This window comes from Nelumbo lutea, chromosome 4, assembly GCF_056320005.1.
Source record: "Nelumbo lutea isolate HS-2025 chromosome 4, American lotus-T2T, whole genome shotgun sequence".
Classification (NCBI taxonomy): domain Eukaryota; kingdom Viridiplantae; phylum Streptophyta; class Magnoliopsida; order Proteales; family Nelumbonaceae; genus Nelumbo; species Nelumbo lutea.
In genome coordinates, this window is record NC_142687.1 from 40,948,989 (window position 1) to 40,973,773 (window position 24,785).

The window sequence follows — 24,785 nt, forward strand, 5'->3', positions numbered from 1 at the left end:
TACAACTTTCATTTCAGCATGATTATCACTCTTGAACTAGACTAAATAACATACCAATCACACAAGGAACATGATTTCATCATGCAAACCCAACTCACATCATTATATCACTCACGTTTCATCATGCAATTGAACATTTCAGCATGGCTATCATTCTTGCACTATTCTAAATAACCTGCTACTTGTAGAAGTAAAAAATCAACAATTCAGCAATGCGAAAAACTACAAAACATCAAGCCTACATGGTTTTGAAGTCTCAAAACACCAATGGAATGTCTCATTCCTATTGGCATAAATGTCTCCAAGCCCATATTAACTTACTGCTTAAATAGCTTCCTATCATGTCAACATTTCATGAATTTAAAAGGAACTTTTATAAAATAAGTGTTTACCTCTTGATAGCCTACTCTTTGCCATAAACCATGAGGGGATTGTGATGATCAATAAGAATGCACAAATTAAGTTCAACAAGAGAAGAACAAAGTCCTCAAGTGATAACCCACATCCTACTTGATTATTCTTGATCATCCCTCCCTCATTTTGGTGAGATCCAAAGACAAACAAAGAAGTCAAAGCACTCAAAACAAAATGAATGAAAGATATGAAGCAAGAGTTAAGCATTCTATTAGTCCTTCAAAATACTTATTCTCAAGCAACAACATAATATGTGAAGCATATTAAAGCAAGATAGCAATCAACACTTCTCTACTCTCCTATTTCAAGCAAGCAAAGGGAGAGGAAGAACATTCTAATTTGATTTCAAGTTCACACTTAAGAGAGACTAAAGAGCTGAAATAAGTAAACTAGATGGACCACTAATCAGTCTATATATACATGATAGCATTTTAACACCCTACCTATGCTAATTTTTCCACAAACAAGTCCAATGTGCACATAGGTTTCAAAGAGAGACAAATATCACACATTCAAATCCAAATGCAAACTCTAAGTAAGATAACAACTCTCATGAAATCAAGGTTTCAATTCATCCATTTAGTAACGATTCTACCATTCAAACCAAGACTCAAAATACAATTCATAGAAAAACCAACAAGAGAAGCCCAAAACTATTTATTTTTCAAAAAGAAGCAAGAGATGATGAGGGAAGTGGTGAGGAACTCAATTCAGCCCCTTGATGACAACAGTAGAAAAATGCAAAAAAGATAACATAGTAGAGAAGTTCCAAAACAAAAATAAGCAAGTTTCAATAAATACTTACTATAGAAACTTAAACCTCTTAATTTGGGACCTAAACAAGCACTCACATAGATTTCAGATCTGAAAATGCACATTAAAGAAAGAAAAAACACCCCTAAACAATTACAAAAACAAGGGAACAAAGCTAGACAACTTTGAAATCAAATTTGAGGTGGGCTAAAATCAATTTTCCACTCAACTATATATCATTCCATTCCAAGTAGAGTTACTATTTTGTGAACATGCCAATTGATTTGGGGTTCACATCATTGCTAAATTCAAATGGAGCCGCCACCCATTTATTGAAAAACATAGGGGTGATGGGCTTCCCAAGAACCAAAGACTCTTATGCCCAAAAGACATTTCTAAGTATCGAATGGGAGGGAGAAGGAAAGTATGAGACACCCCTCTCCCTTGATTCATGTGTGATACCAATCCCCCAATTACAAGTAAAGAAACCTAAGTTTGCTCTCATAATTTCAACACGTGTAATTGGGGATTTTCTCATTGTGATTGGCAATTAAATGAAAATTGTTCCTCTTGGTCCATTCAGAATCCTTTATTGAAGCAAAGTGAGGTAGGGATCTCCCCTCCCTCTTTTTTTTTTTTTTTTTTTTTTATCCAAGAGAGTCCCCTACAAGCCACACTCTATAATTCCTAGAGGGAAGCAAAGAAATTAGGAGATTTCATTCCAATCTTTTTTTTATTCCTTTATAGGCCTCCTACTCATAAGTTCCCTTTGATGACTAGTTTTTAACTATCATGATTCCCCTAACATGCATCAACTAGGATAGAATGAACAAGAAGAGAAAAAAATGAGCATTTCTAATCACATGCGCAAAGAAATTTAATGAAGACAAGATCAAAACATAATGAAAACAAGTGGGTAGTAAAGTGTTCTAAAAAAAGGAATTTGGTTATGGTGAATGCCAAGCTAAAACTGAATCTTACTTGTTAAAAACAAAAAAGAAAAAAAAAACTACATTATTTTAAGTGATTAAAGCAAACTAGATAGAAGAAGAAATAAAAAAAAGGCTAATGTATCCACTAAAACTAAATTCTTACATAGGTCATCCTCATGCATTCTCAAGAAAAAAATATGCTAAACATACTAATACATAGAGCAAACACATCATATAACAATTCAACCTAAGATATTTTAACATAAAAAACATGCAAAACTGTCTAAAAAAAGGTAAAATAAAGTGACTAAGGGTCTTATGAGGGAGGTTGGAAATACTACCTCTTTGTGGCCTTTCCTTCAACTGATTGACAATGTTATAAGAGGGATGTTGTTAGCCGAACTGTTGTAAAATATTGGGGATGTTCTCTATTTAGTTGATAGCAAAAGGAAATTGAAAATTCTATGGTGAAATCGTTGGGATAGGGCTTCAAGCTTGAAGCCGAATTTGAGCTGCTTCTTCCATCTTCTTCACTTCTTCCTCTTTCTCTTGGCCAAAAGATGTGGGATCTTTCTCTTTTACTTTTTGTATTTCTTGGGAGAAAATGGAGGAGAGGGAAGATGGATATTTCAGTGGAGGGTGTTCAAGATGGAAGAGGATGATGAGTTAGGGTTTGGTGTGAGAGTAAGTGAGGAAGGAGGTGGTAACAAAGGAAGATTTAGGTTTAGGTGAGGGATGAGGAGAGGATGGAGATTTTTGGTTCAAATCTCAATAGAAAGATCTTGGAACGTTTTTGGGGAGCCTAGAATGGTTTCATTTGAATGAGACTAAGGAGAAAAGGGGGAGTTTCTAGTTTAGTTCAAATTTGGCTTCTTTCTTGGGTAAAAAAAAGGATGAGGAGTGTCTTAAGACTTCTAAAAAAGGATAGGGGACCTAGGGTTTCTGAAAGGTGAGGGTTGTATGGAGTTTGCATAAGGTGTTAATGAGATTTGATAGTTTTATAGTGTGTGTTGGTGTAGATTTTGTGAATGAAAGGATATCGAGTAATGAGATTTGTGAAAATGGAATATTTTTTAAGGAGGGGAAAAGTGGGTATTTTGGACTTGGTAGTGGGTGGTTAATTGGGAGGTTTACAAAGACTTTGGTAGGATTTGGAAGACCTGGATGACCTGCCACAACACAAATCTTAAATTTGGAATCGTTTTTAATGATGGATAAAATAGTTATTTTAAGGTCTAAAAGTTGATGGGTCACCGATTAGGAGGTTAATAGAGGTTTTGAAGGGGTTTAGAGGCATTAGGTGATCTTGAATTTGGAGCGTATCAGGTAATGAGGATGATTCATTTGGAATCTTTTCAAATAAAGGGTAAAAGGATCATTTTAGGAACTGAAATTTGATGGATTGTCAATCGGGAGGTTTTTATGGGGTTTATAGGTGTTGGATTATGCGTTACAATGATGATCTTGAATTTAGAGAATATTGGGTGATGAAAATAGTCAATTTAGAATCTTTTCAAGTAAAGAGAAAAATAGTCATTTTAGGATATGAAATTTGACGAGTTACCGATCAGGAGGTTTTTATGGGGTTTGGAGGTGTTGGATGATATGTTATATTGGTGATCTTGAATTTGGAATGTATCGAACGATGAAAGTGATTGATTTAAAATCTTTTTATGTAAGGAAAAATGGGTATTATGGAATATGATGGATTGTTGATTAGAAGGTTTATGAAGGTTATGGTGAAATTTGGAGGTATCAGTTAGTGTGTTGTGATGAAGATTTTGAAATAGGACAATTATGGTTAACAAAAGAGCACAATCTGTAAAATTTTTGGTTGGAAGGTAAAATGGTCATTTTGGGGGTCTAAAATTTGATGGATGTGTATTTTAGGATATTTGGAGTCTAATGGGAGTATCTGATGACTTCAGATGTGTTGGAATCATAAGAATCTAGGATGCAGGTATTTCAGCTAATGAGAGGGTTTGAAATAGAATCTTAGTTTAATGAATGGGTAAATGGGGGTCTTAGGCTAAAATTGGATAGAGAATCATGGATTTGAATTAAGAGCCTATTAGGAGGGTTTAATCATGTCATGGTCATATGGATCATAGGCTTTAGGCTTAGAAAGTATCATAGAGTCAGATTTATTGAGAAAAAATAATTTTTTATGAGTAAATAGCAGCATCAAGGAATTTAAGGTTAAAATTTGGTATGTTTGGTTGTTTAAAGATTTTGTTACATGTGATGGAGTTTGATCATGTAATAGGAGTGGTGATATGGCACAATTGTGGCCGTTGAACAGGAGTCTTGTAGATTTAACGATGGGATGAAATTTGGTTTCATAGGGTTTTGACATATTCTAAAGAGATTGGTGGGGTCTGATTGGGCATCTGGAGTTTAAGGAGTGCATTGGAGAGGGGACCAAGCAAAAATCGAGTGCTAACAGAGAGGTTTCAAAGGATATGGAAATTGACTTCAACATGCTTAATTTGAATATGAAAAATGGGATTGGCAGCCAAATAAGTGGACCCAATGTCATCACACCATAGTGCAGAATAGCTCAAATCTATGAGAAGATGTTAAACCAAAATATTTTTAGTAACTGAATTTACCAACATTCTAGACTCAGACATCATGCTAGAGCAAGCAATTGTATCTTGCTTTTTGGAACTCCAAGTAATAAAATTGGAGTCGAGATAAATAGAGTAACTTCATATGGAACTTCTATTGTCTAGGCAACTAGCTCAATCAATAGAGTATCTTATTTATTGAAGAGCAGAGGATGCAATGAAATGAAAACCAAAATCAATAATAGCCTTGCGATATCAATCATGCAATGTAAGAATTTACACTCCTTATCAAGGTTTTAAAAATAGACCCGAAAATGGAACTGTTCTCGGCATCGTGTTCCGGTTTGACGGTTCAATCGTCCACGTTGAATAGTTTGACTCATGATGTTGTAAATAAATTAAAGAAACAAAAAATATTTGTATGTAATAAAAATTAAAAGAAAATACATAAAATATGCAAAAAAATATAGGAAAAAGAACAACATATGAAAAATAAAATTATCTAAATATAAAAATAATAAAATACAAAAAATCAAAAAATATAGAAAAAATTCCAAAAAAAAATATAATTTTTTTCTCCAATTTGTATGAAGAAAAATTCAATCATACAAGTTCAAAAGATATCCTCATGCGAGTTGTAGCTCAAAATTTGTCCCTTGAGTTGACATTAGTGGAAAAGGTTTCTATTTGACTCATTCACGATTCTTACTTATCTAGATACTAGAATATGCTATGTTTTGTTGAAGAATCAGGCAATTTAAGTTTTATTCCAATCAACGAGAGTTGTTACATACAAAGGCACATCAAAGTGATCAAACAATCAAAGTTGACATCATTCTGCGGAAACTTTTTTAGAGACTAAACTAAATGTTAAAGAATTGGAAATACAAGATTAACCGATTCAGACATACCAACAAAGCATGATGCATGATATAAATCTAAATTTTAAGGCTTTAAGCTTCAAATAAGATAGAAATAAACCAGTTTAAGCTTCAAATCAAAATTGAAAAAACATGGGATGTGATTCTCAGATTCTACAGTGGCTCTTGACTCCAATGGAGTGGTCACCGATGCAAATGGTGGTTCGGTTCCTTCACAAGAAAATGAGAAATCATAGTACTATACAAAATATCAATAATGTGCAGATCAAATCATTCAAATGAGAGAAAACAAAAAATAACACACTTATTTACATGAATAGTCATTGTTGTACTCCTTCTAGATTGGTCGTTGGTAGCTGCAACAAAGAATGGTCATCAAATGTTGGAAGTCTATAGTGGTCGCCGTCGTCCCCTTCAAGAGATGTCATTGATCCGTTCCTTTCAAGAGATCAGAGTTCAGAGTTCAGTTCAAACTTTAGAGATGTCAAAACTTTAGTCACTAGTTGCCATTGTAACTTTGGTTGCCGATAGGTGCTTGTTTGAATTTCAGGAAGGTGCTGGTGTGTCACTATTGTCTTCTTCAATGAAGGCCTGGAGAGTTTTGGGTTTTTGGGTTTGGCAAAACAAAACCTTAGAGAGTCATCAAATGTTGTTAGGAAATAGGATATGTTTGTCATTTTTGTGTTTTATTTTCTTTTAAAATAAAATAAAAAATAACAAACCACTAACCATTGCCTGAGTCAAACTGGCTGATGGTTCAACTTTTTGGATCACCATTTCTTTTACTTTTCCAATGGTTTTGGACTGGAAGATGGTTCGGAGTAAACCCAAAACCATTCGAGTGACAGGTTTTCGGTCTGAACAGTCCAACCGTCTAGGTCAATAATGGTTCAAAAATGTTGCTCCTTATTCATGATAAAGCAAATATCAAGTCTCGTTAAAGTGATATATTAGAGAACACCAACAAAATTGAAATACTCACTTGGGTTAGAAAAAGATGTGTGAAATAACATGAAGAAAAGGAAATGGTGAAAATATCAATACCTAGAGGGACAATACTAGAGAAAGAATCCTTGTAGACATGTGAATTTTTAAGCCAAACAAATGGGCTTAATTTACATGACAGCCTCTAGATTAGGTCCAATCTGGCCCATCTCCTATTGTAATAGGTTGGTCCCATTGGCAAGTCCATTAACTCCAACATAATGGTGCATGTATGAGAGTTAGCTCTAACCCAACACCCCACTCACATGGGATTGGTTAGCTAAGTGGGCTGAGGTGGTAGTGCTAATCCTTGCCTAAAAAGAAAGGGGGTGATTTTCTTTTTTCAACAATCACAGTACAAAAATCTCTCACAAACCAACACTTGAAAATTGCAAACAACCACAAGCTCCTACAAACTCCAACAACTGTGAAACCAAGAGAGAAGAAATAAGGAAAAGTTTCTTCACTCTTAACAACACAATAGGATTCAAGTTCTCCCAAGAAGATCAAGCCACCACAAAAGGGCCTTTCTTAGAAAAGCATCCTTCGTAGTTGATCAAGCGCAAAGCCGGAGTGAAGAAATCTACATCAAATCTCCCAAAGCACTATAATCAAATAAATCTACCTTAACACTTCAAGAAGTATGAGAAACACACCAATGACCCTCGTCTTCATCAAATTCGACCGTTAATCAGAGGTTGCTCATGTCATCGAGCAGAAATCAAAGAGAGTTCAAGTCCCTTGTTTGCTTTCTTTATTACAAATTTATTTTTGTAATTTGTCTCCATATTTTGTGTTAATTGAAATACACAAAATTTGTATTGAAAAATTTCTGGCACACCCTGTGGGTTGCTCTCTTCTTCTCATCTTTCGAATCGACAACTACACCAGTTATCCAATGGCTACCAAGAAGGCTGCAACTTCCTTTAACAAGCCCTATGGCACTTTTGGTTCTTCCTACAACCATCCTACCATACATGCCATGGTGAAATCTAATAAAGTGTAGCTATCGTCGCCAATGGAGTCTTACTACTCTCCAAAATCAAAGCCTCTTCAACTCTTCGCACTTTAATTTGAAAGGAAAAAACACTTTCTCCTAAATTACCAATCCAACACTGCGTCGGGGATGGAGTCTTACTGCTCTCCATCACACAAATTTCTACTCTGCTTCTAGTGGGCATCATACTGGTGATTATAACAGAAGTTGTGATGATGGAAGAACGACTCTAGAAGATGGTCAAAGCCATTGACAACCTTAAGAGCTCCAACGCTGAGAAGGATCTCTAGATTGCCTTCCTGATGAACAAACTAGAGGTGCAAAACCACCAAGCAAAGTCCAGTCAGGGACCTTATCACCCTCCAGGATTCACTCCTCTAATGACTCCTAACCTCCTAGAGTAGCTGAAGCAGCAACAAGAAGAGTATGATCATGTCACAGTGCAAAACATTATGCAAGACACCACCCAAGTCTCTGTCACTTTTCTGACGGTTCAATAACTCCAATACATGATTGCTAACACCATAAGGGCTCAATATGGAGGAGTTCCACAAACCTCTTTAGTGTATACCAAACCATACACTTGCCGCATTGATGAGATGTACATGCTAGTCGGCTACCAACCTCTTGAGTTTCAGCAGTTCGACGGGAAGGGCAATCCAAAGAAGCACATAAGCCACATCATCGAGACTTGCAACAACGTGGGAACCTATGACGGCCAAATGGTGAAGCAGTTTCTTCTTTCCCTCAAGTCTACAACGTTTGATTGGTACACCGACCTCCAGCCAGGCTCCCTTGACAATTGGAACCAGCTTGAGAGAGAATTCCTCACTCACTTCTACTATACACGTCAAATGGTTGGACTTCTAGAACTCTCCACTATAAGACAAAGAAAGGATCAGTCCGTCATCGACTACATCGAGCAACGGAGAAACTTCGCCCTTTAGTGCAAGGAGCAAACCAGTCAATCTTTTGCTATAGACACATGCATCCAAGGAATGCAATGGGTGCTACTCTATAGCCTCAAAGGGAACATGCCTACCACCTTCAAAGAGTTAGCTACTCAAGCTCATGATTTGGAGATTGAGATAGCCATGCATGGGAATCTCCAACTAAGTGATCATCATGAAAATAAGGAAGATAAGAAGGAAGTCAAGAAGGACATTAAGATCTCATCCTCCTCCAAAGGAAAAGAAGTCCTGAACACTACCACTGCACTAGTTAAGATCTTCGATAAGAAAAAGAAGATGGAGTTCAAAATTGAATTCTTTTACAAACCAATGCCAAGAGAACTCCTACATTCTACAAATGCTAAGTTAGCTACTCCAATCAAAGTTGATTGGGCTTCCACTGCCCAAGCGACTTGAAGAGCAAGGACGTGTGGCCGACCCCAAGTATTGCAAAACAAGGAAAGATTGAGTTAGATCTTAGCGACAATTTCGCTGCTACTAACGTTACCATGGTGACTTTTGGGTCTTTTAGCCCAGTACCATTGCAACCCTCCACGGGTTCTTCCTCTTTTGCTCAAGCTACAATGAGTGTCTAGACCTCAAGGAACTTTACACCTGCAAAAGTGAAGTCAACACCACAACACAACTCAATGGATTCTCCTTAAATTATGGAGACTAGGGGCAAGGTAGTTGGACCCCCAACAATGGCCTTTCCTACAGCGTCCCTCCTAGAGGGGGCAATTCCTATCCAATTTATTATTGATCAAGAGGTGACCATTGTCTATGCTTATCCTGACATGCTAAGGTTTAGAAATCCCAACATCCCAACTCTTTATGAACTGATGATTGATGACCTGGACTATTAGGAAGAGTCGTCTATCTCAAAAGATGAGATAGAAGATGGGTGGTCCACCTTCACCAGTAAGAAACCCAAGGAGAAGGTAAGACACCAACCCAAAGGAATCACTTTGAATGGGGGAAGACCATCTCCATCTACTCTAGTGATTCAAAAACATCTCCTCAAGAGAAATCAGATGGACCATTATCTCTCAACGTAAGAACAAGGCTTGTCATCCTGTCATCCTTGCATCAACCAAACCAAAGTGGACTAGTAGGCAGAGAGTACATAATGCCTCTATGAAGAAGAAGGTGCCAAAGAAGAAAGAACCTCGGGTACCGCTAGCTAGTGAGGAGGAAATGCTTCAATAGCCTCATCCAACTCCAATAACCCTTTGGGAGTTCATGCCTAGGAAACTTTTCCCAGAGGAGTGTAGCAGCATACATGGTGACAGTTGACAAAGAGGAAATATCATCATCTGTAGAAGAAGCTTCATCCGACGATGATGAAGACATGACAAGGCTTCTTCAAGAGCACCACGTGTGTGATGAAGAAGTAACAAAGCAACTGAGGAAACTGTCATCCCACTTAAGCCTCACCCAAGTACTTCAACTAGTGCAGAAGGTTCAATTTGCAATGGCGAGGGCCTTGATTATCCCCAACAAGTGCTAAAGAAAAGTACCAAAAGGGGATGACTACGCAGATTGCATGGCAAAAATTACCTTCACAGATGAGGATTTACAACTTGAGTCACGTCCACACAACAAACCTTGTATGTTGTTGGATATGTTCATAAACAAACGATGTCACACATCTTCATTGATTGAGGATTTGCCATCAACATCATGCTAGTCTCCACTATGAAACAACTTGGGATTGCCAATGATGAATTGTTAAAAAGCAAGTTGACAATCCAAGGCTTCAATCAAAAGGGACAATGTGCTATGGTATTTCAATGTTAAGATCCATTTCCAATCTTCTATTTAACTGCTTGTTCATGGTATTTCAATAGAGAAAGCCTGACTTGTTTTAATAGAACCCAGAGCTTTTTCTCCTTACAAATCTAAAGCTTGAAGTTTAACAAGGCATTTGGCTTAGCCCCCGATAGGGAGTGTATTTTTTAAACACTTATTGGAAAAAACACATATTTTAGGTTGGGACAACCAAGGGTGGATTTGAGCCGAGCTGAGCTGAATATCTAGTTATTCTAGCTTGTCCTACTACTACGCTATGAGTCTTGAGTTCAAGCTCAAGCTCGATTCGAGCTAGAGACTTGAACTAGAATTCGGCTCAAGTCAAGAGCTTGTAAGTTTGAGCTTGGCTCGGCTTGAGCTCAATTGTGACCCAAACATTTTCTAAAAACAAAAAGTTATATATATAAATTATTTTTTATTTTACACATACAAAATTAAAAATTATAAAAACTAGTTATTATATATATATATATATATAGAGAGAGAGAGAGAGAGAGAGAGAGAGCATTTTTATTTTTTATATGTATAATATATGTATGTATGTATGTATGTAAAATCCCGATTAGGCTCAGCCTCCCAAGAATAGCTTGAATAGCTCTTGAAAAGATCAGCTCACGGCCACCCCTAATTGGAACCACACCAATAAACACTTACAATATGTATTTAGGAAATATGCCAAAATAAATGCCTTTTCATTAAATAAAAACCCATTCTGAATAAATTCAAAAACTTGCCTTTTTTTCAAGCATTTCTAGCCCATTATGAATAAATTCAAAGTGCTTATTTTTTATAAGCATCTTTTACAAGTATAGAGATGTTCCTAATTCATGACTGAAAATGGCTATGAAAACGGTGCGAACACAATTTTATGAGGACTGAATCTGTCCTCCATAGGGAGCTATAGGCTTGACAAAAGAGGCTGCCTTTGTGCACCTTCTCAAATGGAGCGATGTCTAATAACTAGGAGTGATAGGTCCTACTTAGAACTAAATGGAATTATGGTTGTCAATGGGTCAAGTCTGGGTCATGGCTAGCTAGAACTGGAACCTACCCGACATGATATATTAAGGACCCAAAACCAAACCGGACCCAATAGGTTCTGTAATGTTTAGACCCCAAACCAAATTGATCGACTCTCAAGACAATAGGTTCAGGCCTAGGTGAAGCTAGTTCCAAACCAATAATAATCGGGATACTATATTAGGACCCAGAACCAACCCATGAACTCCAGTTCCTAGAACCAGAACTGGCCCAATTGATTCGAGTCCATCAAGTCTGTCAGGTTAGACCTTCACCCATTGATAGCCCTAAATGGAATTGACCTCAAACTGGCCTTGAAGAGATCTTGCCTTGTTTGTTACCAGATAGGGTCTGATTCCAAATTCTTCAAACCAACCCTAGCCAAGCCGATTCTAGGGGATAGGGATTTATCCTATCTGAACTGACCCAAAAAATCAGTCTTGATTGTATTGAACTTGCCTTGAAATAAATCTTAAAATATTTTGAGAATGTGAAGATTTGAACCCAAACACTTATTGTTAGAAAGACTATGGTTTCATTGGACCATTGAGTCAATTATTGTGAATTGGTCAATTATTATTATTATTATTATTACTATTATTATTATAGTTTTAAAGAACATGCTTGTCCTTTTAGGGGGGCGTGGCGTAATGAAAAAACAGATTCACAATAGAACTGTTCTAGGTTCTGATTACAAGGCCATTTAGAGGTTTTGACTTAGAATGAAACCGAACCAACTGCTCACCCTTATAAATGACCAAGTACAATTACCCTTTCACACTGGATTTAAAGCCACCTCATGCAACATTCAAAAATTTTGACAAAAACAAGAAGGCATATATTTATCATACACAGTTAAAAAAAAAAAAGACAATTTTAGCTACAAGTTAAAACGAACGAAAGTTATTTCTACAAGTTATGACCAACATGGGCATCATTATTGATTAACACAGCAATTCCACCATTAAGTATATCCAATCCAGGCTTAAGAAGGTTGTGTTTATTTATTTATTAATTTGTTTAATCTTATGGACATTATAAAAGAGATGCGTGGCGAGTGGGTAAGAAAAGTGAGTAGGAAATCCCGTTTGTTTTTGCCACCTCTCCTCCCCACCCAATGGTGTGATTATAAATAAGGCAAATTTCTTAAATTATTCTTATTGTTTAATTAATTGGCTAACTTTACTCTTACTATTTACATATTGTCTTAAAGTAAATTTACTATTCCTGAAAATTGACATCACCGTTATATGCTAACAGAAAGAAACAAAATATCGTATTTGCCCTCTATTATTCCTCAAATTTCAAAATAAAATTCATCTGATCAACAGTTCTAATGATTCTATATAGAGTTTTCCCTTCTTTCATTCCACCAGGAAGACCCCCTGAGGTGCGCCCATTAGGAAGACCCCCTTCAAACGCCCATCCGGTCACCAAGGTTGCAAAAGAGTGAAAGAGCGAAAAAAAATCTGTACCTCTGTAGATACACAAGGGGGAAAAAACTAAAAAATGAGTGAAGCAATGATGGAGTTGCCGCAAGAATCTGCCGGCGATGGCAAGAGTTGTTCGAGAGCAAGGGAGACCGGAACACTTGACAACTGATGCCCACCTACCTCCCTAATTCAGACCTTAACAAATTGTCTTAATTGTGAGTGGTAAACAACCAGTCTTCATAGATTAAATAATACAATTGTTATTTTTTCCCCTAAAAAAAACCCACATTCCCATGTATAACATTTTGGCTTTCACAAGAAGATGCCCTTCTATCTCAGAAAATTATAAGACACATGTGAAGCTTAATTGATGCGAATCCGCTACCAACAATGACAAGTTATTTCCACTTTTATCTCTTGAGTCCGAATCTCCTGCCCACATTATGTTTACCGCAGCCACACATGGAGAACATCTCATCCTCTGCATGGTATTGCAGCCACACATGGAGAACATTTCATCCTCTACATAGTATTATCGCAACCACACATGGAGAACATTTCATCCTCGCATCCACACATGGAGAACATTTTCTCTCAGAACAAAAAACCCCAAAATCCCTCTTTTTTCTTGTGAGACCACAGTGAAGGTATTGTTTGCTAGGTGATAGCCGGCTCGAAAACGTCTGCTCGCTGATTCGGTCACCAAGGTCTACTCACCCAACCCCACCATGCACGCTCCGACACGAACTGCCGACTAGGAGTTAACCCAGCAAACCAACTCCCCCTCTTTGCCCACCCCAACACATGCAGTCAAGCACTGATCTGCCGCCACTGACCTGTTTCCACTTCGTAATATTCAGCATTTACCTCGGAAACCCCTTGGTTCTTTATGTCGTAGCCGCTCACGATTTGGTCACCACACCAGGAGGTCGTTGAACTGACTTCCAAAGGAGGTGATGAGGCTTCTGTTGAACTGATCGACTTCTGGAAGGTTATTGAACAATAAAGGTATTTTAGAAATTTTAAAATAATTAGCATTAAGATATGAACCAAGTGTGATAGAAAATTGTCATTGACCAATAAAAGTATTAACGGTAAAGGAGGTTTAGATAATTGTCAGAAAACTTAAAGGATATAGTTAATTAACTAAGCAGTAGGGGAGTTTAAAGAAATTTACCCTTATAATATTGATATATGATTACCAAAATATCCCCTGTAAAACACATATATGAGATGGTAGGTATACTGAAAAAGGGGCAACAACTTGTATTATTAAATCCTAAAGAAGACAAGTAACAATGTACCCGTGAAAGAGTGAAATAAATAAATAAATGAAGTCCCATTTCTTGAATGTGATAGCCTTAATATGCTAACCTTCAAATTGATCACTTGTCCAATCCTTAGCCAAAAGAAACGTCAAAGATAATCAAGTAGCTAGAGAGAAGGGAGAAGGAAGATATCCACTAACAAAAGATAACCCACCATCTGTTAAATCCATAAACAGTTCAGTTCAGTCAGGTCCATGTTGGTGGGTTGTTCAGGCTTCTAAATTTCGGAGCTTCCAAAACCAAGCAGAGGAGAGCATCTGGAAATAATGATTCCAGAGGTGGTTCTGAGCTCTGGACATAAGATGCCATTGCTAGGCATGGGAACGGGATCCCTCGGTCTCCCACCCCTTGACGCTCTCATCTCAATATTTGTCGATGCCATCGATGCTGGTTACAGGCATTTCGACACTGCTTCCATCTATCAGACCGAAGAGTCCCTCGGCCGAGCCATAGCCCAAGCACTCGAGCAAGGACTGATCAAGAGTCGCGACGACCTTTTCATTACATCCAAGTTATGGTGCACAGATGCCGATCCTGGTCTCGTCCTGCCGGCGATCAAGAGGACACTTCAGTATATGTTAATCTCACCCAATGAGTTATTCTCTTGATCCTGTTGATCAGTGTTCATGTTTATCTGGTTTTGTTGCAGGAAACTTGGGCTGGAGTACCTTGATCTCTACCTCATTCATTGGCCTGTAAGGTTGAAACAAGGAGCTTCACTCCCTTTCCCAAAGGAAGATATCCTTCCCTTTGATATGAAGAGGACATGGGAAGCCATGGAAGAGTGTTGCAGGCTGGGCCTAGCCAAGTCTATTGGTGTCAGCAACTTCTCTTGCAGGAAAATCTCTGAACTTCTGGCTCATGCCACCATCCTTCCTGCAATCAATCAGGTACGTGGCGGATAATAAGGATGAGTGTTAATTGGTGACTGTAATTATGGTGATGATGGTGGTGGTACTGGTGCTGATAATCAAATACTTTCAGGTTGAAATGAATCCCGCATGGCAACAGAAAGAGCTGAGGGAATTCTGCAAAGAGAATGGGGTTCATGTCTGCGCCTGGTCACCTTTGGCAGCAAATGGAGCTTCATGGGGTTCCCTTGCAGTCATGGAGAGCCCAATTCTCAAAGATATTGCCATGGCCAAGGGAAAGAGTCTGGCACAGGTATAAATGATAATTTATCTGGTATTTGTTCACTTAATTCGTTGTGTTTTGATGAAGCAACTGCTTTCTGTCCACAGATTTCACTGAGATGGATACATGAACAAGGGGTGAGTCCAATAGTGAAGAGCTTCAACAAGGAGAGGATGAAAGAGAACCTCCAAATCTTCGATTGGGAATTGAGTGGTGAAGAATTGGACAAGATAAGCAGGATTCCTCAGCGAAGAGGATTTTCAGGAGAAATGTTTGTTTCACCAAACGGGCCTTATAAGTCAATAGAAGAAATTTGGGATTGAGTAAAGGTCATCTTTTCAATTCTACATGGAGATGTAATTTTAGCTCTTCTAGTTTCTTGTCGTTTTCCCAAAAAACTATATATGAGAATGAATATATGAACTTGTGAATTCTTTCTATGAATGATTCTTCCTTTTTATTTCTATATATATGACCTTAATAACTTTCTGTTTCAAAATTATGTTCTGTTAATCCAAACACAGCTGATACACACTAGATGAGTGATTTGTCAAACCTTCTACTATGCAAAGGAAAATCTATAATAACATAAAGACATGATATCCCAAGAGCTTTAATCAATCAAACTGTAGTTGTGACAAAAATGTTCCTTGTAATAATGGTTTTTTATGGGTAAAATGGTCATTACCTGTCTGTATGGAAATAAAAAAACATGGACAAATGCACTTATCCAGGTAAATCTTTCATGAAAAACAATTACCTACATAAATGTATTTATCCAGATAAATAACTTACCGAAATATAAACAGGGCCTAAATGATAATCTATCTGGTATTTCTTCACTTAATTCATTGTGTTTTGATGAAGTAACTACGTACTCTGTCTGTGTCCACAGATTTCACTGAGATGGATACATGAGCAAGGGGTAGTCCAATAGTGAAGAGCTTCAACAAGGAGAGGATGAAAGAGAACCTCCAAATCTTCGACTGGGAATTGAGTGGTGAAGAATTGGACAAGATAAGAAGGATTCCTCAGCGGAGAGGAGTTCCAGGAGAAATGTTTGTTTCACCTAACGGGCCTTACAACTCAATAGAAGAAATTTCGGATTGACAACTGTATATTAATGGGTAGAGCTCATCATTTCAAGTATCAATGGTTCTCGAATTCTCTTGTATCAATGATTCTTCCTTTATTTTAAGTCAATAGAATAACTTTCCCAGAACTTTTGTTTCTCTCTTATTTTTTATCAAATCAAACGGTCTTAAATAACTAATCGAATATTTTTTCAGACCAAAAAGTGGATGCCAATGGGCTCAATAAAGATCCGATGTATAGAAAAAAAAAAAAAGAGAAAGAAAAGGCAAAATAGGAAAAAAAAGAAACATTTATTGACCAAAGTACCCAGCCAGATTTCCATTTTGGCAACTGTATTGACGAAAAGGCCCTTGAGTTAGCAACCGCAATTGTATGATTGCAAAGGCCTCCAAGTTTCCTTATTTAGGCCTCCTAACAGAAGATTAACAACGACTACAAGACTTAAGAGAAAAGGGGATCTAATATTCATATGGGCTAAGCTCTTCCAACAATTATAAGGTGGGCTTTTAAGGCACATAAGGCCCACATAACACTTCAAGAAATTAGCTCGAAAATGAAAGAGTAATAATTGGCTATGAAAAGGGCCAAATGGTGGTTATACCTACCTACATGTGTTATAAGATTATTTTATCCTATAAAAAAAACTGAAGCCAACCTAAAATTCCAAAGAGAAATAGTTGTTTCTAAAAGTAAATAAATATATAAAAAAAAGAAGGAGCTACATAGAAATATAATATAAATAAATAAAATAAAACAACACAAACAAACAACAATTAATGTAAAGAATAAAAAAATCAAATCAAACAAAAATGAACAAAATAAAAATAAATGGCAATGGGTAAGACAACACAATTAAATAATTCATGATCACCTACATGAATAATGAATGTTGTTTCACCATTCTATTACGTGATTTGAATATAAAATTAAATAAATAAAAGGTTAATTTCCAACAATGACACCAAATAAGCATGAAAGGAAAGGAAAGAAGAAACTCCTTCCTACAAAATCACTAAACCACATTAAATTTAGTGTGTTCTAATGTAGTTTTGTTGTTGTTTTTCCTTATTACAAAGACACCCCCTGTACTATGGGGTTAGTGACAATGACTCCCCTGTACTTTAATTTACAATAAAGACCCCCTAAACTTTAGCCGTTAGACAAAGACTCCTCTCCGTTAGTATTTCGTCAGTTATCTTTAAAAAATAAATTTTTATTCAATTATTTTATTTTTTAAATCCCCAAATTAACCTTTTATTATTTATTTGAATGGTGAAAAAGATATCTTCAACCAAACCGCCATAGATAACCATCACCACACTAAAACCATAAAACATAAACGGGAAAAGCAAGAACCATTAGGAACCCGGTTCATAAACGTACTGGACAACATGTAGGATCCAAGAAGTGACTCTGCACTGATGCCTTTGATGACATAAAAAATAATCATGCGCTCCAAATTCTGCAACAAAAAAAGTTAGAAGTCAGTATCCCCTACTACTAATATTGGACTTTTGGGCTTAAACTTATCATGAATTGGCGTCCAGTTATGCTCTTTCCGCCCTTCAATAGTTTTGAAAAACACTAACTAAATTTGACATGCAAATGACCAGAAATCAACCAAAACACAAAAGCTACATGCATAATCTGAACTCAGAATTATGCTTAAGAAACACACATGCACATTGAGTTTATATCTTGGATCAATTTGTCCAAAGTTGCAAGAAAAGGAACCTTCTTTGCTGACATTCCATTACAACAAAAATGGTCTGATTTCTCCTGAAATTCCATTGCAACCTCTTCACTCGAATGACCTTCTTCTTATCGATGCTTCAACCCCTCTTCTCTACTACATCTGATCAAAATGTCGTGAGACATCTCAGTGTTGCAGAATTGCTCTTTGGTCGAATACAGTGGGTTGCCCGAGAAGTGTTCTATTCGTGATACTAGACATAACTGGGCAGCTGGTAGGATACCCAATTTGAACTTCTTGTCGATACAAGTGACCGCATCTGCATTTGGATCAAAGGGATCAATGATACTCGAGGACGACAACCCTGCGTTGAACTACCTCCGCAAGAAGAGTAAGAAGCTATCTCTCATTATAGATAAGCACCCAAATGAAGAAAATGAGAATTTGGAGATGTGTTTTGATACAAAAAGAACAATACCAGAGAGAGAAAGAGAGAGAGAGAGAGAGAGAGAGAGAGAGAGAGAGAGAGAGGAAGAGAGGGAGTATTGCTTCCTGTTCTAGAGAATATGGAGAGATTGAAGATACGCCATGGATTCTCTTTTGTTTTCCTATCAACAGTCTTAAAGTTCGATTTTAAGCATGAACTTGAGCTAATGACCATGTATATGACCAATGTTTTTGAACCGTCATTGACCCAGACGGTCGGACCATTTGGCCCAGGAAATATTCATGCAATTAATTCTGTTTTACTCAAAACCTGGAATCTGGTAAAAAATCGTTGACCCGCATGGTCAAACCATTGGCCCGTCGATCCATTTAACGGTTTTTGACCATTTTTTTATTTTTTAATTTTACTGTCAGAACAGACCATCCATTTGAACCGGACAATCAAACCGTTGACTCAAAAACCAATGTCCAGTCCATTTCTGGGTCATTTTTTAAAACGTTGTATATGACCTAATTAGCTATAGATTGCATGCGGATTCATCAATTTTTCATGTATTTTTACTTTGTTCGACTATTTTCATAATTTTTAAACCTTTTGCGTCCCTCAATGGCCAACTACCTCACTTCCGCCCTCACCTAATCCTTATAATGTTACAAACTACATTGTTGTAGCCATGCATTGAAACAGACAAATCAAGGCTTTTGATGTCTTTATGACGAAAGCGTTTAACGAAAGCGTTTTAAGTGTTGAATTTACATATTAAGTGTTGAATTAATAATATTTTGTATTATTTAAAAGAATATTGTTTGAAACACCCAATCTTATGTATTGTTTGATAGAATATAAATTTTATGTATTAACTGTTGAATTTAAGAATATTTTGAATTTTATGTAATGGATAATTGATAATTTATGGGGTGTTACGGATGCAACCACGTCGCCTTCATGATAGCGAGTGCTAAAAGTTATCAGCTTATCCTCTTATCTTGATTTCTATTTTCTGGCTGACCTGTGTAGTCACCCACGTATCGTACTTAAACTCAAATTACTCAATATGTATGTTTCATAATGGGAAAGGTCCATTTCAAAGCCCTTGACGGACTTGGAGAAATTTTTGAAAGGAAAAATATAGAAGATTTCTACATGATTTGGGTTTTCCAAATAATCTTATAATATTTAAAATTATTTTTGAATTAAATAAGGAGGAGGATTTGAAAGCTGGGGAGGGCAAGCTAGTTTCGCAGCGGTTGGACTTTGACATCAATGGCGGTTTCTGAGAGACAGAATGCTAACTTGCTAACCAGTTGGTTTCTTTTTCCAAGAGACAGAATACTAACCACGTTTAGTCTCTTAAAAGGATTTTAAGCTGATGTATTCTTACGTTTCTGTTGGTGGGTCTATGTAAAAAGTTGATGGAAGGGTCCACAGGATATGAGATCGAGTTTAAGACACCTGTAGTCAATAAGGGGAGGCCAAATCTCCAGAGAGAGATATATAGCTTTGCCTCTGTTACGTTACTGATCATGAGCATCACAATCTCACGGGATAGAAAAAACCAGGAAGAGGAGAGAAAAATGATTCCAGAGGTGGTATTGAGCTCTGGCCATAGGATGCCAGCGCTAGGCCTGGGAACAGTAGCCTCCCCCCTCCCTCCCAATGAGCTTCTCTCCTCCATCTTCATTGACGCCATCAAGCTTGGCTACCGACATTTTGACACTGCTTCTGTCTACCAGACTGAAGAGGCCCTAGGCCTAGCCTAGCCGACGCACTCAAGCAAGGCCTGGTCGCCGGCCGGGACGATCTTTTCATTACTACCAAGTTATGGTGCACCGACGCCCACCCCGACCTCGTCCTCCCCGCCCTCAAGTTATCTCTTCAGTTCTGTATTAATCTTAACATCCTTTGCATTAATTGGCTGTATACGTCTATCTATTATCTATGGATTCATTTCTGATGTTCTAGCTGCTTGATTTTTTTTTTTTTTTTCTTTTTATAGGAAACTTGGGCTGGAGTACGTAGACCTCTATCTCGTTCATTGGCCTGTAAGGTTGAAACATGAAGCTCAGCCTCTCAGTTTTGGAAAGGAAGACCTCCTCCTCTTTGACATGAAGGGGACATGGGAAGCAATGGAGGAGTGTTATAGGCTGGGCCTTGCCAAGTCTATTGGTGTCAGCAACTTCTCTTGCAAGAAGCTCTCTGTTCCTGCAGTGAACCAGGTACTTCATAATGACGATAGCCATGATGACAAATGACGATGAATGGCAAACCATGATCATGGGGTTCAAATGAAACTGATGAAAATGCATAAAAAAAAATCAGGTTGAAATGAATCCTGCATGGCAACAGAAAGAGCTGAGGGAATTCTGCAAAGAGAATGGGATTCATGTCTGCGCCTGGTCACCTTTGGCAGCAAATGGAGCTTCATGGGGTTCCCTTGCAGTCATGGAGAGCCCAATTCTCAAAGATATTGCCAAGGCCAAGGGAAAGAATCTGGCACATGTATTATTAAATGATAATTTATCTGGTATTTGTTCACTTAATTCGTTGTGTTTTGATGAAGCAACTGCTTTCTGTCCACAGATTTCACTGAGATGGATGAGCAAGGGGTGAGTCCAATAGTGGAAGAGCTTCAACAAGGAGAGGATGAAAGAGAACCTCCAAATCTTCGATTGGGAATTGAGTGGTGAAGAATTGGATAAGATAAGCAGGATTCCTCAGCGAAGAGGATTTTCAGGAGAAATGTTTGTTTCACCAAACGGGCCTTACAAGTCAATAGAAGAAATTTGGGATTGAGTAAAGGTCATCTTTTCAATTCTACATGGAGATGTAATTTTAGCTCTTCTAGTTTCTTGTCGTTTTCCCAAAAAACTATATATGAGAATATATGAACTTGTGAATTATTTCTATGAATGATTCTTCCTTTTTATTTCTATATATATGACCTTAATAACTTTCTGTTTCAAAATTATGTTCTGTTAATCCAAACACAACTGATACACAGTAGTTGAGTGATTTGTCAAACCTTCTACTATCCAAAGGAAAATCTATAATAAAGACATGATATCTGAAGAGCTTTAATCAATCAAACTACACTACCTTTTGAATTTTGATTAATACCATCTGATTGGTTATCCCTTTTATAATGCTAGTTGATTCAATTTAGAATTTTGATTAATACCCTCTGATTGGTTATCCCTTTTATAATGCTAGTTGATTGGTTAGGAGTTTTTAAAAGGAATCCCTCCGTACGATACCCATACGCACGATACCCATGCATGGAAATTAAAATAATAATAATAATAATAATAATAATAATAATAATAAGAATATCGCTGATATCCATACGCACGATACCCATCTTTGGATATCAGCTGGCGTACCAGTGTTTCGATCATCATTCAAAAATTTAAATGAATGATGGTAAAAGAAGAATAAAAGAAAAAAAAAAACATTTTCTCACCAAACAAGCTCTCCCTTTTGTGCTTTCTCGATGGTGTATTGACGAAAAGGCCCTGTGTGTGTGCATATGCAGATATACAGTTGAGAAGGCCTCAAAGTTTCCTCCCTTGTAGATGGGCTGAGCTCTTTCATCAACGGGTTTAAGTTAAACTTTTTGAGGCCTATACAGACCCTCTTATGGATAAAAATAATCTATTAAGAGGAATGGCTATGAAAAGGACCAAACAGTGGGTATGCCTACCCACTACCCACATGTGTTCTAACATTGTTTTATTTTGTATAAGAAAATTAGAGGCTCTCAAACAATGTGTAGTTCACATTAAAGGAACAAAGAGCCTCATTTATAGAAATCAAAGTAAACATAAAATTCCAAAAAGGCTACGAGTAAATACAAAAACAAAAAACAAAAAATAAAAAGAAAAGAAAGAAGCATCTATACGGAAACACAATATAACTAATAAAATAAAAGGAAAATTCTGGATAGGTATCCTGCACTTTACATAAGTGTTAATTTAGTACTTAAACTTTAAAATGCGACAATCTAATACTTCAATTTTCATTTTGTGACAATCTAGTATCTATCCTAATGAGCGTCAGTTATGTATATCAAGTGATCTCATGTCTGATTTAAGACTTCTGAAAATGTTAAAATTACCCTCAGTTGAGGGAGGACTCGGAAACAGTCACACCAGCTCCACGGTCACTCTCGCAATGATACAGCAGTGGGAAGCGAGTGAATCGCTGACTGTCGACAGTATCCCAGACTCCCAGTTTGAAACCAAGAAAAGAGAAGCAACGAAAAGAGTATAGAGTCCCGCCTCTTAGCTATTTCAATTTTCCTAGAGTCTAGAGTCTAGATTATTTAGCATAATCCGGTTTTCCATTGCAATATGTGTTCTTCCTTCCGAGTTCTGACAACCCAGTTGCGAAATTTCTGAGTTCTGATCCTCAAAATATCCGCTACTGTTTCCCCTGTCTCTGGTTGCTTCTTCCTTCCGAGTGAGTCGCTGATTGTCGACCCAATCAGGTTGCCAGAGGAGTGAGTCCTGAGTGCGAGGGAGCTGGAGGAGATCGTCGAGAGGAAGAAGCTTTAGTTTCACTGAGAGGGATTTGCATTACTTTCATCATCATTTCCACCATTGTTGTTGTTGGAGCTGGGGCTGTCAGGAAAGATAATTGTCAACCTCTCTAATTGCTGTTCCAAGATACTAAACCTCTTCTTCACTCTCTCGAGTTCTCTTCTTAGCCCGTTGATTATCATCATAGGATATTCTTGGGGACTTATTGTACGAAGACCAAGTTCTACTCCATGAATTCTACCAACTAAGGATATAACCATGTCCTGCTCGTCATCCAAACTATGCTGAAGGGCTTCCAGTTTGCGAACCATTTCAGACCAAGTTGCCAGGTTTGGTGTTCCCTCATGTAAACCTGTTGGATCAAGTTCAACACCTCCATCGATTTCAATTTGATCAACGTTCATCTCTGCACCACCCAAATCAGCAATTCCTCGCATCCCTAGTTCAGCTCTATCGTGTTCTTCGGTTACCAGATCCTGCTGATCGACCCCAATGGTGTTGCGGATGATCTAACTATCGTAAGCTGCTGCAATAAAACCCCGATCATCTTCCGTCGTCTGGGACTGAGAGGAGCTTTCTTCTTTCTCAGTTGGGAAAATAGGGTCCAGCTCTAGTACTTCCTCATTGAAATTCCATCCACTTATCTTTCTTTGCTTGATAGAGGAATCAAGGGATGCTTTGTCGCTGTCATCTTCATGTACATTTACATCGATGCTGCAAATCGATGGAGGATGATCTACTATGATTTTCTTGAACCTCTCTTCAATTGTGGTCTTGCAGTTCTTGAAGAAGGGATGTTTCAGCAACTTCTCTACGGTGGGTCTCTTCGATGGATCTTGACTTAGACAAGCTTTGACGATCTCTTTTAAATTCTTTGAGAACTTACTCTTGTCTTTCGTGTTCTTCCCGTAGTCTGGTGGTGAATCTCATCATCAGATATTTGGAGGGAGGAAGATGAGAGAGTGGAGGTCGACCATGAGCAAGCTCTTATGCCGTCATCCCAAATGACCAAATATCAGCCTTGAAGCTATATCCAGTGCGAGAGTGTATCACCTCTGGTGCCATCCAATAAGGTGTTCCAGCCACATCATTGAATTTCATGGACGACGGACTGGGTTCGTATATTGACGCAGAGACACCGAAGTCGGGGAGTTTAATAGACCCATCTAGAATGTTCCCTGCCTTGATGTCTCGATGGAGCTGGCCTTGGTCATGGAGGTACATGAGAGCGTTGAGGGTTTCTCTAGGGTTTTGACATATTCTTAAGGGATTAGTGGGGTCTAATCAAGCATCAGAGGCTAAGAGGGGACGAAGCAAACATTGAGTGCAGGTAGAGAGGTCCTGAAGGATGTGGAAATCGATTTCAACATGCTTAATTTGAACATGAAAAATGGGATTGATAACCAAATAAGTGGTCCCATTGTTATCACACCATGCCATTTGAGGAAATGCAGAATAGCCCAAATCTATGAGAAGAGGTTAAACCAAAATAATTTCAGTAATTGAATTGTCAACACTCTAAACTCAGACTTAATGCTAGAAAGAGCAATTGTATCTTGCTTTTTGAAACTCTAGGCAATAAAATTGGAGCCGAGATAAATAGAGTAACTTCATATCGACCTTCTATCATCCAGGCAACTAGCTCTATCAATAGAGTATCCTATTTATTGAAGAGCAAAGGATGCAATGAAATGAAGACCAAAATCAATAATAGCCTTGTGATATCAAAGTATGCATTGTGCAATACACCAATGCTCTTCAATCGGGTAATATAAGAATTGACACTCCTTTTATGATAAAGGA

General features: G+C 37.6%; 1 protein-coding gene and 1 pseudogene across 4 annotated transcripts; both read left to right on the top strand.

Moving 5' to 3' along the window:
* Positions 1 to 14,137: 14,137 nt before the first annotated feature.
* On the top strand, positions 14,138 to 16,430 carry LOC148855383 (rhazimal reductase 1-like). 3 transcript variants are annotated; one of them, XM_088982510.1, is made up of 5 exons: positions 14,205 to 14,645; positions 14,724 to 14,964; positions 15,059 to 15,238; positions 15,316 to 15,564; positions 16,104 to 16,430. In XM_088982510.1, exons 1-4 carry the CDS (start codon positions 14,341 to 14,343, stop codon positions 15,529 to 15,531), a joined length of 942 nt encoding a protein of 313 aa, XP_088838636.1. In that variant the 5' UTR covers positions 14,205 to 14,340; the 3' UTR covers positions 15,532 to 15,564; positions 16,104 to 16,430. The 3 variants fall into 3 exon arrangements, with proteins under 3 accessions (XP_088838634.1, XP_088838636.1, XP_088838635.1); XM_088982509.1 differs by having other exon boundaries at positions 15,316 to 15,537; XM_088982508.1 differs by lacking the exon at positions 16,104 to 16,430 and having other exon boundaries at positions 14,138 to 14,645; positions 15,316 to 15,648.
* Positions 16,431 to 19,706: 3,276 nt separating this feature from the next.
* LOC148855384 (rhazimal reductase 1-like) lies at positions 19,707 to 21,368 on the top strand (annotated as a pseudogene). The gene is made up of 4 exons (XR_016112483.1): positions 19,707 to 20,322; positions 20,441 to 20,660; positions 20,764 to 20,943; positions 21,025 to 21,368. The product of XR_016112483.1 is annotated as a rhazimal reductase 1-like (transcript).
* Positions 21,369 to 24,785: the final 3,417 nt, after the last annotated feature.

Coding starts and splice junctions, on each gene's coding strand:
- LOC148855383 (XM_088982508.1), top strand. CDS start 14,341: ATGATTCCAGAGGTGGTTCTGAGCTCTGGACATAAGATGCCATTGCTA. Junction 14,965..15,058: donor TCCTTCCTGCAATCAATCAG/GTACGTGGCGGA, acceptor AAATACTTTCAG/GTTGAAATGAATCCCGCATG. Junction 15,239..15,315: donor AGGGAAAGAGTCTGGCACAG/GTATAAATGATA, acceptor TTCTGTCCACAG/ATTTCACTGAGATGGATACA.